We start from the raw sequence: 18,469 nt of genomic DNA on the forward strand, positions 1-18,469 counted from the left end.
ATCCTTGGTCGACAGAACAATAGTTGAGGATATTACGCTTGGGTTGGGGAGATCAGAGGAAAACAAATCAAGCAGATCTCTTACAGCTGAATTTTACATGCCTCCACCAGGTGTGGTTTCACCAGGGGATCATGTAAAATAGGTTGGGTGAATAGCCCGCTCGCCACCTTTCCACCCACCCTGACTTGACCCTTTTAATATGCTAGGTTGGAGGGCATTAAAATTGGAGCCTACCTATAAATGTCAATAAATAATTAAAAATCTATTAGGCTTGCTATTGATTAGATAACACACTGCCTATGCCATATTATGATTAGCATGGGCAGGCAGGCGGGAATGGGCAGGCTGTTATGAAAAAAGGGGAGGAAGGATAGGGGCCACCCTATTCGGGGAGACAGCTCATTCAGGCCTCTGACCCCCCTCCCCCCCACCAAGAGTTTACTGCCCTACGTTTCTTCTCTGCAATCTGCCCTCCAACACCCAGTCCAACATCAGGCACCAGGATCTTTCTCCACCCTGACTGTCCAGAACTTAACTTTCAGGATCAGCTATCCATCTTCTTTGTGCTCCTTCTTGCAGGCCTGATGGTGCCCACTACTGAGTCCTGGCATTGTTGGAACTTGCTGGAGCTGCCAGCCAAACCCAAGGACAGGACTTCCTCTAACTGAGGGGCGGAAGTCCCACTCTCGCAACAACTTTAGCCTGCCTGTGGCATATTATGGCAGCAGGGTGGACATCTTACTGGATGGGCAGCACGGTAGCATAGTGTTTGCACTATAGCTTCACAGCGCCAGGGTCCCAGGTTCAATTCCCGCTTAGGTTCACTGTCTGTGCGAAGTCTGCCTGTTCTCCCTGTGTCTGCGTGGGTTTCCTCCGGGTGCTCCGGTTTCCTCCCACAGTCCAAAGCTGTGCAGGTTAGGTGGATTGGCCATGCTAAATTGCCCTTAGGTTAGATGGGGTTGCACGGTTATGGGGATAGGGTGGAGGTGTGGGCTTAAGTAGGGTGCTCTTTCCAAGAACTGGTGCAGACTCGATGGGCCGAATGGCCTCCTTCTGCATTGTAAATTCTATGATATTCTATGAAAATTCTATGTTGCCTTCCAGCTGGGACAGCATGGTGATGCAGTGGTTAGCACTGCTGCCTCATGATGTCGAGGTCCCAGGTTCGATACTAGCTCTGGGTCACTGCACATGTGGAGTTTGCACATTCTCCCCATGTCTGCATCGGTCTCACTCCCAGACCGAAAGATGTGCAGGTTAGATGAATTGCCCCTGAATCGGAATAAAAGAAATGTTGCCTTCCAGCTAACTTCCCTTTTACGATGTGGGGGTAAGTTCTCCACACCACCTCCACCGCCCAGAAAAATACCACCAACCTATTCAATCTTTTCTCATAGCTCAGGTCCTCCAGCTCAGGCAGCATCGGGGTAAATCCCCTCTGCTTCTCTCTCCAATGCAATCACATTCTTCCTATAATGTGGTGACCAGAACTGCACGCAGTACTCCAGATGTTCCTAACCAGCTTTTTATACAGTTCCAAGATGACCTCCTGATCTTGTATTCTATGCCTCGGCTAATAAAGGACAAGTATCCCTTATGTCTTCTTAACCACCTTTTCTATCTGCCTTGCCACCTTCAGGGATCTGTGCTTTTGATCTTCAGTACTTTCCAGGATCCTATCCTTCATAGTTTAATCCTTTGTCTTGTTAGCCCCCCTCCCTAGTTGTCTTACTTTACACGTTGCTAGGTTGAATTCCATTTGCCACTGCTCAGCCCACCTGACCAGTCCATTGAAATCCTCCTGCAGTCTATGGCTATCCTCTTCACTGTTTACCACTCTACCAATTTTCATGCCAGCCACAAACTTTTTTTTTTCTTTAAATAATTTTTATTCAAATTTTCACAAAATAAATACCAAGAAAAGAAAGAACAAATCCCCTCCCCCGCCCCGTGTATATAAAAAAGAAAAATATATTAACGCCCGCCATTAGCAAAGAACAAATATACACGTCCCTTCAACCCAAAACAAACCCCCTCCCACCCCCTCCCCTCCCACTCCCCCTCCCTCCCTCTCCCCTCTCACCCCCACTCCCTCCCTCCCACCCCCACTCCCTCCCTCCCATTCCCCCTCCCTCCCTCCCTCCCACCCCCCCTCCCTCCCTCCCACCCCTCCCTCCCCCCCTCCCTCCCTCCCTCCCTCCCTCCCACCCCCCCTCCCTCCCCAAGTACCTGAAGCTCCTCTCCGCCCTTTTTAGTGGGAGCCTACCAATCCCCCCCTCCTGGTACCCAGGGTGTACAACAAACAGCTCGCTCTTCCCCAAGTTGAGCTTGTACCCTGAGAAATCCCAAATTCCCTGAGAATCCTCATCACCTCCGGCATTCCCCACCGGGTTCGCCACATACAACAATAGGTCATCCGCATAGCGCGACACTCGGTGTTCCTCCCCACCTCGCAATAGCCCCCTCCAGTTCCTTGACTCCCTCAGTGCCATGGCCAGGGGTTCAATTGCCAGCTCAAAAAACAGGGGGGACAAGGGACACCCCTGCCTCATCCCTCGGTATAACCGAAAATACTCCGACCTCCTCCTATTCGTGGCCACGCTCGCCATTGGAGCCTCATATAACAGCCTCATCCACCTGACAAACCCCTCCCCAAACACTTTCTAGCACCTCCCACAAGTACCCCCACTCAACCCTATCAAATGCCTTCTCTGCGTCCAACGCCACCACTCTCTCCGCCTCCCCGCCTACCACCGGAATCATTATAACATTCAAGAGCCTCCGTATGTTAGTGTTCAGCTGCCTCCCCTTCACAAACCCCGTTTGATCCTCGTGGATAACCTGCGGCACACAGTCCTCTATCCTCGTGGCTAAAATCTTCGCCAACAGCTTGGCGTCTACATTTAAGAGTGAGATCTGCCTGTATGACCCACACTGCAGGGGATTCTTGTCCCGCTTAAGGATCAAGGAAATCAGCGCCCGAGAAATCGTCGGAGGCAGAACCCCCCCTTCCCTTGCCTCGTTGAAGGTCCTAACCCACAGGGGTCCCAACAGGTCTGCATACATCTTATAGAATTCGACCGGGAACCCATCCGGCCCTGGCTCCTTCCCCGACTGCATGCCCCCTATCCCTGTGACCAGCTCTTCCAGCTCAACCGGCACCCCCAGTCCCTCAACCTGTCCCTCCTCCACCCTCGGGAATCTCAACCGGTCCAAGAAGCGCCCCATCCCCCCCTCCTCCGCTGGGGGTTCGGATCGATACAGTTCCGCATAAAATTCCCTGAAGACCCCATTAATGTCTACCCCCTTCGCACCACATTTCCTCCCCTATCCTTAACTCCACCAATCTCCCTGGCCGCATCCCGCTTATGGAGCTGGTGCGCCAGCATCCTGCTCGCCTTCTCCCCATATTCATACACCGCTCCCTGTGCCTTCCTCCATGAGCTTCCGCCTTTCTGGTGGTCAACAAGTCGAACTCAGCCTGGAGACTACCCCCCCCCCCCCCCCCCCCCCCCCCAGTATCAGGCCCCCCCCACCTCCAAGTCTGGAATCCGGCCCAACATGCGCCGCATGAAACCCACATCGTCCAAATTTGGGGCGTATACATTGACCAGCACCACCCGCTCCCCCTCCAGCTTACCGCTTATCATCACATACCTCCCGCCGCTGTCTGCCACAACATTCGATGCCTCAAACGACACCCTCTTCCCCACCAGGATGGCCACCCCCTGATTTTTTGCATCCAGCCCCGAATGAAACACCTGGCCTACCCATCCCTTCCTCAATCTAGCCTGATCCGCCACCTTCAGGTGTATCTCCTGAAGCATGACCACATCCGCCTTCAGCCCCTTCAGGTGCGCAAACACGCGGGCCCGTTTGACCCGCCCATTCAGTCCCCTTACATTCCAGGTTATCAGCCGGATCAGGGGGCTACCTGCCCCCCTCCCCCGCTGCCTAGCCACTACCCTTCCTCAGCCCGGCACGTGCCCGCACCCCCCACTCAGCCCGTTCCCCACGGCGGCAGACCCCCATCCCAACCCCCTCTACATACTCCAGCTCCTTCTTGGCCATTCCAGCAGCAACCCGGTACCCCCCCCCCCCTCCCAGCTAGCGCCCTTCCTAGCTGTGTTGCTCCCTCCATTGCACTCCCGCAAGTCAGCTGACTCCTGCTGCTCCCGCCACTCCTCCGACCCCTCCCAGCGTGGGGCTTCCCCTCCTCCCCAGTGTCCACCAGCAGGCTTTCCTCCTCCCCATCCCGCTCTCAAGAGGGAAAAAGCCCGCGCTTCCCAGCTCCGGCCCCACCCCCTTCAACCCTCAGCATGGGAAAAAGCCCGCGCTTTTCACCTGTCCGACCCCACCTCCTCTCCCTTTTTCGGCCCGGTCCCCTCGCGGGGCCCCCACCCCCCTTCACACCATCAGCCCCCACACTGCAGGTCTGCCCCCCTCCTTGAGCCTATCCAAAAAACCCAAGCAGAAAACAGTGCCCCACCCGCCCTGAAAACAACAAAGAACCAACATAGAACCAACATTAAACAGGGAACTCCCCCCTCAAAATATAACACAGTTACATGGAGACCCCCGCACCCAGCCCTCAGTTTGAGTCCAAATTCTCGGCCTGCACAAAGGCCCACGCCTCCTCTGGGGACTTAAAGTAAAAGTGCCGGTCCTTGTAGGTGACCCACTGACGCGCCGACTGCAGCATGCCGAACTTCACTCCCTTCCTGTGCAGCACCGCCTTCGTCCGATTGTACCCGGCCCTCTTCTTTGCCACCTCCGCACTCCAGTCCTGGTAGATCCGCATCACGGCGTTCTCCCAACTGCTGCTTCGCTCCTTCTTGGCCCACCTGAGCACACACTCCCGGTCAGCAAACCGGTGGAACCGCACCAGCACCACCCGTGGTGGCTCATTCGGCTTGGGTCTTCTTGCCAATATTCTATGGGCCCCCTCCAGCTCCAGGGGCCCCTGGAAGGACCCAGCTCCCATCAGCGAATTTAACATGATGGCCACATAGGCCCCCATGTCTGACCCCTCCAGCCCTTCCGGAAGGCCCAGGATCCACACATGTTTCCGCCTCGAACGGTTCTCCATCTCCTCAAACCTCTCCTGCCATTTTTTATGGAGCGCCTTGTGCGCCTCCACCTTCACCGCGAGGCCTAAGGTCTTGTCCTCTCTTTTGGAGGCCTTTTGTCGGATGTCTCGGATCGCCACCCCCTGGGCCGTCTGGGTCTCCAGCAGCTTGTCAATTGAAGCCTTCAGTGGCTCCAGCAGCTCCGCTTTAAGCTCCCTGAAGCAGCGCTGGAGAGTCTCCTACTGCTCCTGCGCCCACTGCCTCCATGCCTCCTGGTCTCTGCCCGCCGCCATCTTGTGCTTCTTCCCTCGCTTTTGCTTTGGCGCTGCAACCACTTTCTTATTCGTCCCACTCCTGGTCCAGGCCATATACTGCTGGGGAAATGTTGCTGGCTCCTTCCCACGTCGGGAAATGTCGAACAAGTACCGCTGGGGGCTCTAAAAAGAGCCCAAAAGTCTGTTCCTGGCGGGAGCTGCCGAACGTGCAGCTTAGCTCCGCATAGCCGCAACCGGAAGTCAGCCACAAACTTTTTGATCAAACCCCCTACATTTAAATCCAAATCATTAATGTACACCACAAATAGCAATGGCCCCAGCACCAACCCCCATTGGAAACATACTTCCAGTCACAGAAACATCCATCTGACATCACCCTGTGCTTCCTGCCTCTCAGCCAATTTTGGATCCAATTTGAATCCAATGTTGCACTTTGCCTTGGATTCCATGGGACCTTACTTCAGTGGGGCCCATATAGACCACATCAAATGCATTACTCTCATCAACATTCCTGATTACCTCCTCAAAAATGTGACTAAATTTGTCAAACATGACCTTCCCTTAACAAATCCATGCTGACTATCCCTGATTAATCCATGTCTATCCAAGTGCAGATATATGCTGTCCCTCAGAATTCTTTCTCGTACCTTCCTCACCATTAAGGTTAGACTAACTGGCCTATAATTTCTTGATCTATCCCACCTCCATTTTTTAATAATGGGACAATGTTAGCAGCCCTCCAGTCCTCTGACATCTCACCTTTGGCCAGAGGATTTGAAAATTACTGCCAGTGCCCCGGTCTCTGATTATGTAGAATGGAAGGTGGGAGGTCTGCCAGGAGAGTATTGAATAGTCAAGACTAAAAGTAACAAAGGAATGGACGAGCGATTTAGCAGATAAGCTAAGATAGGGGAATTGTCAGCTGATGTCAAGGTGTAAGTAGGTAGTCTTAGGGTGTAGTTTTACGGCCACATGGCGCCCGAAAGGCAGCGTGCTGCAGTGCGGCGTGGCCGATAGACACTGCTCCCGGAATCTACCTGGCTCAAAACACCTTGCGAGATCGTGTTTTGTGATGTAAATCCGACCCATTGTGGGCGGGATCACCTTTTAGCAAATCTGCATATTAAAGTGAGACAGCTAGTTTCAATTTAATGTGCAGATTCCAGAGGCGTGGGATCTATCTCCTTCGCCCCGGAGATCTCGGGTGAGCCCCATCCAGTATTCATATCCACAAATGGGAACCAGATGGAACGGCCCTCGTGGGGGTTTCCCAGCGGACCGGAGCTCCCCAGGTGCATGTCCTTTGGGAAGGGTGGCACCCTGGCACTGCTTGTGCCACCCAACCACCCTGGCACTGCCAGCCTAGTACACTGGCACTGCCAGCCTCGTACACTGGCACTGCCAGCCTCGTACACTGGCACTGCCAGCCTAGTACATTGGCACTGCCAGCCTAGTACATTGGCACTGCCAGCCTAGTACATTGGCACTGCCAGCCTAGTACCCTGGAAGTGCCACCCGGGTGTCAGGTTGTCATTGCCAAGGTGCCAACTGACATTTTATGCGTGATGGTGATTGGGCCGGGGGTGCCCTGTGTGGGTGTTGGGGGAGTGTGGGGACCCTCCCATAGTGGGCTGGGGGGAGGTCAGGGATCGTTTCGGGGCTCCAGAGATTGGGACGGCATTTAAAAATGGTGCCCCCAATCTCTAGCTACACAGAGAATGGAGTTCCTCATTGCACAAAACGGGGCTCTGTGCAGCCTTGGCCATGCGTTCCCCACTGAAGCCCCAATCTAACATGAGTGCCGATTTATAGTGTTGTGATTCTTGGCGCTGAGCCTGGTACACTGGAAGTGCCACTTGGGTGTCAGGCTGTCATTGCCAATGTGCCAACTGGCATTTTATGAGTGATGGTGATTGGGCCGGGACTGCCCTGTGTGGCTGTTTGGGGGTGTGGGGTCCCTCACATTGTGGGCTAACACGTGGCTAAATGCGCTCGCTATGGGACTTTGTTCCCATTTAGTTAAATCGGACCTCTTGTCCCAAATATGCCAAATAGGATTGAAATAGAGCTGTTCAGCCTCAAATAGCTATTGGGGAAGGTGATGGAGTCAGTGACTGGAAAGGAGAGCTGATGGCTGGAGCCAAATGCAACAGCTTTGGCCTTCCCAATATTCAATTGGAGGAAGTTTCTGCCCATCCACTACTGGATGTCAGACAAGCAATGTGACAATTCAGAAGCAGTAAAGGGGTCAAGAGAGGTAGTAGAGTGCAGTAGCGCATACAGTTGGAATCTGACATTATGCTTTTGATGGTGATATCAAGGCACAGTATGTAGTTGAGAAATAGGAAGATCCGAGGATAAATCCTTGGGAAGGGAAGCCATTGCAGACAGTGCTTTAGCTATGACTAGTTAGAAAAGAATACAATATGAGGGTATTACCATCCAGCTGGACAACAGTGCAGAGATGTTGGGCGAGGATGGTGTGGTAAATTGTATAATGGTCAGGTTGAGAAGAATGAGGTTGGGTAGTTAAGCACAGTCACAGCCACAGAGATAAAGGCTTGTTTGACACTGTGGGAGGATGGAAACTGGATTTGAAGGATTAAAAGGTAGAAAATGAAAATGGAGGATCTTAACTTTCATAAAAATTGGGACAAGCAGATTAGCATAGCCAAAAGATAGTGAATGTCTTGAATGTGTCCAGGATAGTTTTCTGAGCTGAAGGGGCAGGCCATATTATATTTAGTAGTGAATAATGAGCCAGATTTAATTAATATCCCAATAGCAAGGTTTGAAAGTGAAAAACATGAAATAGTGACTAATGTTCGAGATTTGGGCAAGGCTGGTTTCAATGTGATGAGGCATTGACTATCCACTGTAAAATGAATAATCTTACTGATGGGTAAAATGACAAAGAACGGTGGGGGATATTCAGAAAGAATTTGTTATTTAGAACCAGTTTATACCCTATGGTGCAAGAGGTGTACTTGCCAAAACAAAGCTTTTGCCGAATAAAGAGGTAAACCAAAGATAAAAATAAGAGAAGACATACCATAATCATAAGACCATAAGACAAAGGAGCAGAATTAGGCCACTCAGCCCATCGTGTCTGCTCCGCCATTCAATCATGGCTGATGTTTTATCATCCCCATTCTCTTGCCTTCTCCCCATAACCCCTGATCCCCTTATTAATCAAGAAATTATACGAATGTGAAAGATGCAAAGAACAGTTAGGGATTTTTTAAAAAGATAGTACGAGCTGCAAAGAGGTAGGATGAAAACAAATTTGTAAGGGATATCAAAATCAACAAAACACTGACAATTATCTTAGCAAAAAGAACATAGTTGGGAGAAATTTGGGATGGTGGAAAACTGATGACCATACATAGAAACATACACAGAAAATAGTAGGAGGTGGAGGCCATTCGGCCCTTCGAAACTGCTCTGCCATTCATTATGATCATGGCTGATCATCAAGTTCAATACCCTGATCCTACCTTCCCCCATATTCCTTGATCCCTTTAGCCCCAAGAGTTTAATCTAATTCCTTGTTGAAATTACACAAAGCTTTGGCCTCAACTACTTTCTGTGGTAGTGAACTCCACAGATTCACCACTCTCTGGATGAAGAAATTTGTCCTCACCTCAATCCTAAAAGGTTTACCCCTTATCATCAAACTATGACCCCTAGTTCTGGACTCCTCCACCATCGGGAACATTCTTTTCTGAATCTACCCTGTCTAATCCTGTTAGAACTTTCTAAGTTTATATGAGATCTGCTCTCACTCTTCTAAACTTCAATGAATATAATCCTAACCGACTTAGTCTCGCCTCATATGACAGTTCCGCTATCCCAGGAATCAGCCTGGTAAACCTTTGCTACACTCCCTTCAGAACAAGAACATCCTTCCTCAGATAAAGACACCAGAATTGCCCACAATACTCCAGGTGTGGGCTCACCAACACCCTAGTCCTATACTCAAGTCCTTGAAGGCCAACATACCATTTGCCTTATTTACTGCCTGCTGTACCTGCACACTTACTTTCAGCGACTGATTCACGAGGACACCAAGGTCCCGCCGAGTATCCACCTCTCTCTCAATCTACAGTCATTCAAATAATAATCTGCCTTCCTATTTTTGCTACCAAAGCAGATAATCTAACATGTATCCACATTATACTGCATCTGTCGTGCATATACCCACTCAATCAGCCTGTCCAAATCCCACTGTAGCATCTCTGCATCCTCCTCACAGCTCATCCTCTCACCCAACTTTGTATCATCTGCAAATTTGGAGACAATACATTTAGTTCCCTCATCGACCATGATTGTGTCAAGGAGATGGAAGACAATTTGAATCAATATTTCCATGATGGAGTCTAGGTCTAGTTTTATTCATATAGGTGCTAGTTGAATGCATGTAGCTAAGAGGTAAAAATATCGAAAGTATTTTGACTGTGGGAATCCAATCATTGTCTCATATAATGAATTAACCATTATTTCCCCCCAGTGTATTCAGCACTAAGAATGCATTGTTCTCTGTCTGATCAACTAATCAGTTACAGCAAGGACTCTGCCGAGCTGTGTAACATGGAAAGTGTGAGAAACATATCCAGTAATTTTCCTAAGACTGCGCACACAGGCGCTAAGCACCAGGCCATCTTAAGTTATGTCCAATGTTTGATTAACAAGCTATCCTCTAAGTAACAGACATTCATTTGAACAATTCAGGAGGTCTCAGCTGAGAATTAGAAGCCAATGAAAGTAAATGAGGGGTTAAACCAGAGATAAGAATTCCCCTAAAAATAAGAACGTGTGGTCGAGGTCTTCGTTTCTGAATTCTTGAATTATCTATGTTTTTTTGCATTTAAAGTAATTTATTTTTTGTGCTTTATGCTTTTTGCCATGTGCCTGACTTTTTATGTATTGTTTGCTATTTTGTTTCTAAGGTTTTATTCAGTTCTTATTCAAGTGAGTAATTAGCAATAAAGTCGTATTTTTCACACCTCCCACCAACCAGATTACCGATTCTTATTAGGAGGTAAAACAAGACCCCACAGTCCATAAGCATGGATAGGGTGGTTAGAGACCTTTACAATTTCCAGCTGATCAGAGAGAGCCAGCATAGATTTGTAAGGGCCTGACAAATCTCCTTGGATATATTGAAGAAGTCGCTAAAGTGGTAGAGAGGGGGATGACTAAGTATATCATTTATATGGACTTCTTTGATAAACCCTTCATAAGAGACTGCCAACTAAAATTGATGCCAATAGAATTGAAATAAAATGACTGACTTGGTTTAGAAATTGGCTGAGCAAGGATAATGGGCAGATACCCAATTTGCTGAGGTGTGGTTATGGTGTCCCATAAGGCTGTACTGGGTCTCAACTCTTCACTGTATTTCTTAATGACTGGCGTGATGGGATAGAGCGCATATATCTTACATTTTCTCATTACACAAAGATAGACTGCACTAAATAACAAAAATATATTCATTGATAGCTTAAGTAAATGAGCAAAACAGATGAGTTTCAATGTAGATAAATGTAAAATCATCCACTTTGGACTAAGAAAGGCTAGAACAGGGTTCTTTCTAAATTATGAAAGTTTGAATCAGTGAAGGTCGAAAGACACTTAGAGAGGGGGGTGGGTTGGGAGGGGCCCAGGTAAATAGATTGTTAGAATGATCATGACAGGTATATAAAATAATCAAAAAGCTCAAACAAGTGGGTAGAAATCATGCTTTAGCTATACAAAGCCCTTTTTAGAGTTCCCCTGGTGTGTGTCAGTATTTACAGTAAAGAAAGAGGTCAGCATGACTCATGTCCCAAGAAAGCTTAACACTGAATCGGGGACATTCACAGAATCACAGAAAATACAGTGAAGAGGCCCTTTGGCCCATCGAGTCTGCACCGACGCATGAAAGACATCTGACCTGCTTATTTAATCCCATTTGCCACCACTTTGCCCATAGCCTTGAATGCTGTGCCAGTGCTCATCCAGGCACTTTTAAAAAGAATATGAGGCAACCTCCCAAGCAGTCCATTCCAGACCATCGCCACCCTCTGGGTAATAAAGGTTTTCCTCAAATCCCCGCTAAACCACCTGCCCATCACCTTGAACTTGTGTCCCTCGTAACTGACCCGTCAACTAAGGGGAACAGCTGCTCTCTATCCATCCTGTCCACGACCCTCACATCAAAGAGTGGTAAATGCATTGCAATCACACGCTTGAGTGAATGAAATGCACTTAGTGATTGGAATGCACTTACGTCCCTTTGATGTGGTTGTAAACATTGGGGTTTCAGCACTTTAGAGTCACTGATCCATGAAGGGAGATGAATGAATCAAGGCTACAGCTGTTTTTGGAAGCTGTCAATCACAGCCCACTAGGCGAAATTAATGAAAGGCTCGCAAGATAATGGATCTGAGGGGTTAAAGCACAGGTCACAGCTGTTCTCCTTTTTGGACTGGGCAGGTGGAGCTTCCAGGTTTGTGTTACAGCTGTAATTTTCTTTGCTGCACCTGTCTGGACTGCTTTCTACCTTCCAGACAGGGGTCTCATTTGTGTTGGGGGGGGGGGGGGTCTGTGGGGGAGTCCATTTAGTCAAGGGGGCTCTATTGGGATCCCTTCAGTTAAAGGGTTTCTGTGGGGGTGGGTGGGCTCCTTCAGTTAGGGGATCCTGTGGAGAGGTTCCTTTAAGTAGGGGGTCCCCCTGGGGTGCTCCTTCAGTTAGCCGATCCCAAGGGTGGTCTCCCTATTAAGGGGCATCCAGGGGGGCTCCCTATTAAGGGAGTCTCTTAAGAACATAAGAACTAGGAGCAGGAGTAGGCCATATGGCCCCTCGAGCCTGCTCCACCATTCAATGAGATCATGGCTGATCTTTTGTGGGCTCAGCTCCACTTTCCGGCCTGAACACCATAACCCTTAATCCCTTTATTCTTCAAATAACTATCTATCTTTATCTTAAAAACATTTAATGAAGGAGCCTCAACTGCCTCACTGGGCAAGGAATTCCATAGATTCTCAACCCTTTGGGTGAAGAAGTTCCTCATAAACTCTTGGGGGAGGGGGGTTCTTCTGTTTCTGGGGTCTCTGAGGTAGGGGGGGTGTGGGGGAGGAATCTGGTGGAGGAGGAGTGGGCAGGTAGTGCATTGTGGGGTGGAGAGAGTGGCCCTCAGAAGGACTTTGGAGGCAATTCCCTTAATGAGTTACCCCTTTGGCACACTGCGAGGTCCACCACATCGAGCTCATATTTGGTGAGACTGGTTGTAATCCCCAGCAATATGATTCTCGGCTCAGGGGACCTGAGAATCACAGCGGGCCAGAGATTAGGGTGTCCGACGCGCTAAATGGATGCAAATGGGTCATTAAGATCGATTTGCGTTCATTTACATCCTCTCACTGTTGCGTGGGCATGAACCTGAAACTCGTTGCCAGCAGGGGTTCAGAGTATCGTGTTTGGATCAGCGCCCGCCAACTCCCGGCACCGACCCCGATTCTCCACCCCATCGGGGTCTCCACTACCGGCGGTGAGCAGTGGAGAATCCACCCTGTGTTTCTGGTGGAATGGGCTCAATTAAAACTGGTCAGTGTTACGTCTTGATTCCTGGGGCGGGAGTCTCCCGGAATCGCAGGGCGGGGAGTCCCGGCGGAACGGAGTGGCATGAACCACTCCAGCGTCGAGCCGCCCCAAAGGTGCGGAATCCTCTGCACCTAGGCTGCCGCCGGAGTGGTTTGCGCCCCGCCAGCTGGCGTGGAAGGCCTTTGGCACTGCGCCAGCCGGGACCGAAAGGACTCTGCCAGCCGACGCGGGTCTGCGCATGCACGGGAGCGTCAGCGGCTACTTACATCATCCCTGCGCATGCGCGGGGGGTTCACCTTTGCGCCGGCCATCGCGGAGGACCACACGGCTAGCGCGTAGGAAAAGAGTGCCCCCACGGCACAGGCCCGCCTGCGGATCGGTGGGCCCCAATCGCGGGCCAGCCCACTGTAGGGCCACCCCCCGGGGCCAGATCACCCCCCCCCCCTCCCAGGACCCCAGAGCCCGCCCGCGCCCGCAGGTCCCGCCGGAAAGGGACCTAATCCAATTTACGCTGGCGGGACCTGCATAGAACGAGCGGGACTTCAGCCCATTGCGGATTGGAGAATTACTGGGGGGGCCGCTGTGAGCGGCCGCCGACCGGCGCGGCGCGATTCCTGCCCCCGTCAAATGTCCGGCGCCGGAGAATTCGGCAGCTGGCGGGTGTTGGATTCACGCAGCCCCCCGGCGATTCTCCGACCCAGCGGGGAGCCGGTGAATCCTGCCCCTGATCTTTACAATTTTTATATCCATCAGTTTAAAAATATGGGTCGAAAACCCACCAACCCTGTCAGCAGGCTACCCAAGATGACACTTAACCAAAAAAAATGACAAAATTCCGCCCATTGTGGTGAAAGGTTAGCCAGCTAGATAGCAACAGCTTAAGGAAATATTTTTTCCAAGAGTGGGCATGTAAAGAAGTGGGATTGAGGAGGGTGATGCAGGAAGCCTGTGGAGAGTAATACAAAATAGATGGACTTATCTGTGATTGACACAATGGGTATTATAAGGCAACCTAACATGGTAAGGTCAAGGGAATGATCATGAATATGAATGGGGGAAGGTGATGTAGGGAAGATCGAAGGGCAATAAATTCAGAGGAGATACAGTGTGATGAGTTGTGATGGAAACTGAAATCACCAAAGGTGAAAGACGCTGACCGGGGAGGCTGAAGGAGGAAAGTGGTAAACACAACTCGATGAGAAACTTGGTGTGCAGTAGAGAACCAAGATTTTAAATGAGAGGTGCATGAGGTTCAATAATGATAGAGAAGATGCCAGGGGATTGGGGGACAGAGCAAAAAGATAAGCTAATCCTCAAACCAAATTCATTAGTTAGAAAAATCATATCTCAGCAATATTTTATTGCAAATGTTAATGTAGTTATAAAATATATTAAAAGGCAAGCAAACCTCTCTCCACGGGGTCATAGAAGTAGCCATTATCCCGAAGAGTACTGAAGACTGTAGGAATTAGATCAGCTAAATAACTTTGGGCAAATGCACGAGCTGCAATCTTATCTGCAGTGTCTTTCTCTTTCTTTAGTACGTTCTGCTGTTGTTCCATGCGGCGTTTCTGTAAAATACCACAAAGTTCCAATATTACCTAGTGAAACTGCAATACTATATTTGCTGATTGCTGTGATAGGAATGTCATACTACATTTGAAACTTCATAATCAAAGAACTTCATTGGAATACCCTTGGCAGCAAAGTACAGTTCATAGACTAACATCATAATTCCTTTAAATTGAAGTTACACAAACAAGAAAAGTAACATCAGTAGAACAAGATCACTTCCACATAATTCGCAGCATCAAGTGAGAGCCTCATTGGTTGAAGACCAGTGACAGGATACTTACCTCATCCACAAAGGACGCTGCACAGAGAAAAGGGCTACAAGGCTGTAGCTACATGCATCAGGATTTTGCCACTGCCACAGCACTGAAATGGCCCCATCAAAATCAGAAGCAACATCCTCTATGATTATGACAAATGTACACTATCCCTGCTGGCCCTTCTTGCCCTCTCTGCAGCTACCAACAGTCACCTTCCTTCACTGCCCATCTTTCCATGTCCAGCTACGTGCAACTTCTCTTACTTTGTTCCATTTTTATCTATTGAATCATTGCCGGAACACCTGCAGCATTGGCTTCTCTGAGCATTCCTCCAGGAATCTTGATTTGGTTTCCTCCACGTCCTTAACTACATGCCACATAATGCTAAGAAATGGCATCAGGTTTGATATGCAAGTCAAAATTCAGCCACTCTACCTCTCCGTGGACTTTCTCAGTATCTCCGCTGTGTTGTTTGTTCATCTGTACCACATCCAGTCCTCGATGGGCCACACTTTCTTCCAGCTAAAACTGCAAAGACCAAATCTATAATTTTATATTCCCAGCATAAACTCTGTAATCTCTCAACTAATTTCAACACCCCTCCCCCCCAACTTGTTGTTCATGCCTTAACATGAAGTCAATGGTTCACAATTTTACCATTCAACTTAACCCGAAACGGAGTTTCCAACTTCATATCCCCTCCGGCACAAAGGCTGCCTATTTCCATGTCTGCAGCATTGCCCAATCTCTATGCCTATTCTAATGCTCTCTTGCTGACCTTCCAATCTGAACTCTCCACAAACTCAGTCTAATTCTACTGCTCATATCCTAACCTGCACAAGTCCACATAATCCATCATGCTGTGTGTGGCGCTAACAATTGCACTCAAAGACGAGAGACAAGTACAATCGAGGCTTTATTGCTGTGTGATGCTATTTCTCTGGCTGCAACTGTAGACTAGGGTCTGAGTGACTCACACGCATATTTATACACAAGATCCCGGTGGGCGGAGCTAGCCGGAGGGCTTACCAGAGGAACCTGTATTACATCCCCCTACTGCAAGTAAGCATATCTACAGTGGTTATCACCACATTCACCCCCTGTAAAAATGAGTCCGGCGGGGGTGACGTGTAACTATAATACAAAGGATGAAATATGTACAAAAAGGTTCAAACAAAAAAACCAGTTGAGCCGAACCGGCGGTCCAACGTTCCGCTGTGATCGGCGTAGCTGTGGTGGCGACGTCGGTGCAGGTGATGGCGGTGTTGGTGCTGGCTGCTGGCGGGGTGACTCCGAGAACGAGCCAAAATCTTCCGTGTCCTCTAGTGTGGGCAGGGGGACGAGGGATGGACCTGGTGGGGATGAATAGGGGGGTGCCGGGGAAAAGGAGGGTGGCGCGGGGGGAAAAGGGGTGTGGGCATGGGATCGGCACCTGAGGGAGCCAGGTCCCGGAGTGAGACTGTGTCGTGGCGGCCGTCTGTGAACTTCACGTAGGCATACTGAGGGTTGGCGTGGAGAAGGCGTACTTTGTCCACCAGGGGTTCCGCCTTGTGGTGCCGGACATGCCTACGGAGAAGGACTGGGCCCGGAGTCATGAGCCACGTCGGGAGCGACACCCCGGATGTAGACTTCCTAGGGAAGGCAAAAACACGTTCATGTGGTGTACTGTTAGTTGGGGTGCACAGTAGTGACCGAATGGAATGGAGCGTGTCAGGGAGGACCTGCTGCCAGCGAGCGGCTGGGAGGTTCCTGGACCGTAGGGCCAGCTGGATGGCCCTCCATACCGTCCCGTTCTCCCTCTCTACCTGCCCGTTTCCCCGGGGGTTGTAGCTGTTAGTCCTGCTGGAGGCAATACCTCTGCTGAGCAGGAAATGATGCAGCTCATCACTCATTAACGAGGACCCCCTGTCACTGTGGATGTAGTCGGGGAAACCGAACAGGGCGAAAATGGAATCCAGGACCTTGATGACGGTGGCAGACGTCATATCCGGGCATGGGATGGCGAAGGGGAACCTAGAAAATTCATCGACCACACTAAGGATGTGGGTGTTGGGGTCGGTGGAGGGGAGGGGCCCGTTGAAGTCCACGCTGAGGCGTTCAAAGGGGCGGGACGCTTTCACCAGGCGCGCGCGATCTGGCCGGTAGAAGTGCGGCTTGCACTCGGAACAGACCTGGCAGCCTCTGGTGACTGTCCGTACTTCCTCGACGGAGTAGGGCAGATTGCGGGCTTTGATTAGGTGGTACAAGCGAGTGACGCCCGGATGGCAAAGGCTCTCGTGCAAGGCACGGAGCTGGTTCACTTATGCACTGGCCCATGTACCTCGGGAGAGGGTGTCTGGTGGCTCGTTGAGCTTGCCGGGGCGATACAAGATCTCGTAGTTAAAGGTGGAGAGCCCGATTCTCCACCGCAAGATTTTGTCATTCTTGATCTTACCCCACTGCGTGTTGTTGAACATGAAGGCTACTGACCGTTGGTCAGTGAGGAGAGTGAATCTCCAGCCGGCCAGGTAATGCCTCCAGTGCCGCACTGCTTCAACGATTGCCTGGGCCTCTTTTTCAACAGAGGAATGTCGAATTTCGGAGGCGTGGAGGGTGCGTGAAAAGAATGCCACGGGTCTGCCTGCCTGATTCAGCATGGCGGCAAGTGCGACATCTGAAGCGTCGCTCTCTACTTGGAAAGGCAGTGTCTCGTCTACTGCGTGCATCCCCGCCCTGGCTATGTCAGATCGAATGCGGGCGAAGGCCTGTTTTGCCTCGGCCGAGAGGGGAAAATGTGTAGACTGGATAAGTGGGCGGGCCTTGTCCGCGTATTGTGGGACCCACTGGGCGTAATAAGAAAAGAACCCAAGGCAGCGTTTGAGGGCCTTGGGGCAGTGGGGGAGTGGAAGCTCCATGAGGGGCGCATGCGGTCGGGGTCGGGCCCCAGTAGTCCGTTTTAGACTATGTAGCCGAGGATGGCTAAGCGGTCTGTGCGGAACACGCACTTCTTGTTATACGTGAGATTAAGGAGAGATGCGGTGTGGAAGAATTTAGAAAGGTTGGCGTCATGGTCCTGCTGGTCATGGCCGCACAAGGTGACATTGTCGAGGTACAGGAAGGTGGCCTGCAGTCCGTACCGGTCAACCATTCGGTCCATTTCCCGTTGAAATACCGAGACTCCATTCATGACGCCGAAGGGAACCCTAAGAAATTGGTACAGACGACCGTCTGCCTCGAAGGCAGTGTAGGGACGGTCCGATTTACGGATGGGGAGCTGGTGGTAGGCGGATTTCAGGTCAATAGTAGAGAAGACCCGGTACTGTGCAATCTGATTCACCATATCAGAAAGGCGGGGGAGGGAGTACACGTCGAGCTGCGTGTACCGGTTGATGGTCTGGCTGTAGTCCACGACCAGCCTGTGCTTCTCCCCGGTCTTAACCACTACCACCTGGGCTCTCCAAGGACTGTTGCTGGCCTCGATGATACCCTCCCGAAGCAGCTGCTGGACTTCGGACCTGATGAAGGCCTTGTCCTGGGTGCTGTACCATCTGCTCCTGGTGGCGACGGGCTTGCAATCTGCGGTCAGATTGGCAAAGAGTGAGGGAGGCTCGACCTTGAGGGTCGCGAGGCCACAAATGGTGAGGGGAGGTAGGGGTCTGCCGAATTTGAGGGTGAGGCTCTGGAGATTACACTGGAAATCCAGGCCTAGTAAGAGTGACGCGCAGAGGT

The 18,469-nt window shown here is 50.5% G+C and overlaps 1 protein-coding gene across 2 annotated transcripts in view; it reads right to left on the reverse strand.

Annotated features, from left to right (window-relative positions):
• The window catches only part of rsph3 (radial spoke head 3), a 105,380-nt gene that overhangs the window by 22,749 nt on the left and 64,162 nt on the right, over window positions 1-18,469 (reverse strand). For both annotated transcript variants that reach the window (XM_038808176.1, XM_038808186.1), the window contains exon 6: window positions 14,338-14,500. In XM_038808176.1, coding sequence (XP_038664104.1) covers window positions 14,338-14,500 — 163 coding nt within the window. The remainder of the gene's footprint in view (window positions 1-14,337; window positions 14,501-18,469) is intronic.

Source organism: Scyliorhinus canicula, chromosome 1 (assembly GCF_902713615.1).
Source record: "Scyliorhinus canicula chromosome 1, sScyCan1.1, whole genome shotgun sequence".
In the NCBI taxonomy this organism is placed as follows: domain Eukaryota; kingdom Metazoa; phylum Chordata; class Chondrichthyes; order Carcharhiniformes; family Scyliorhinidae; genus Scyliorhinus; species Scyliorhinus canicula.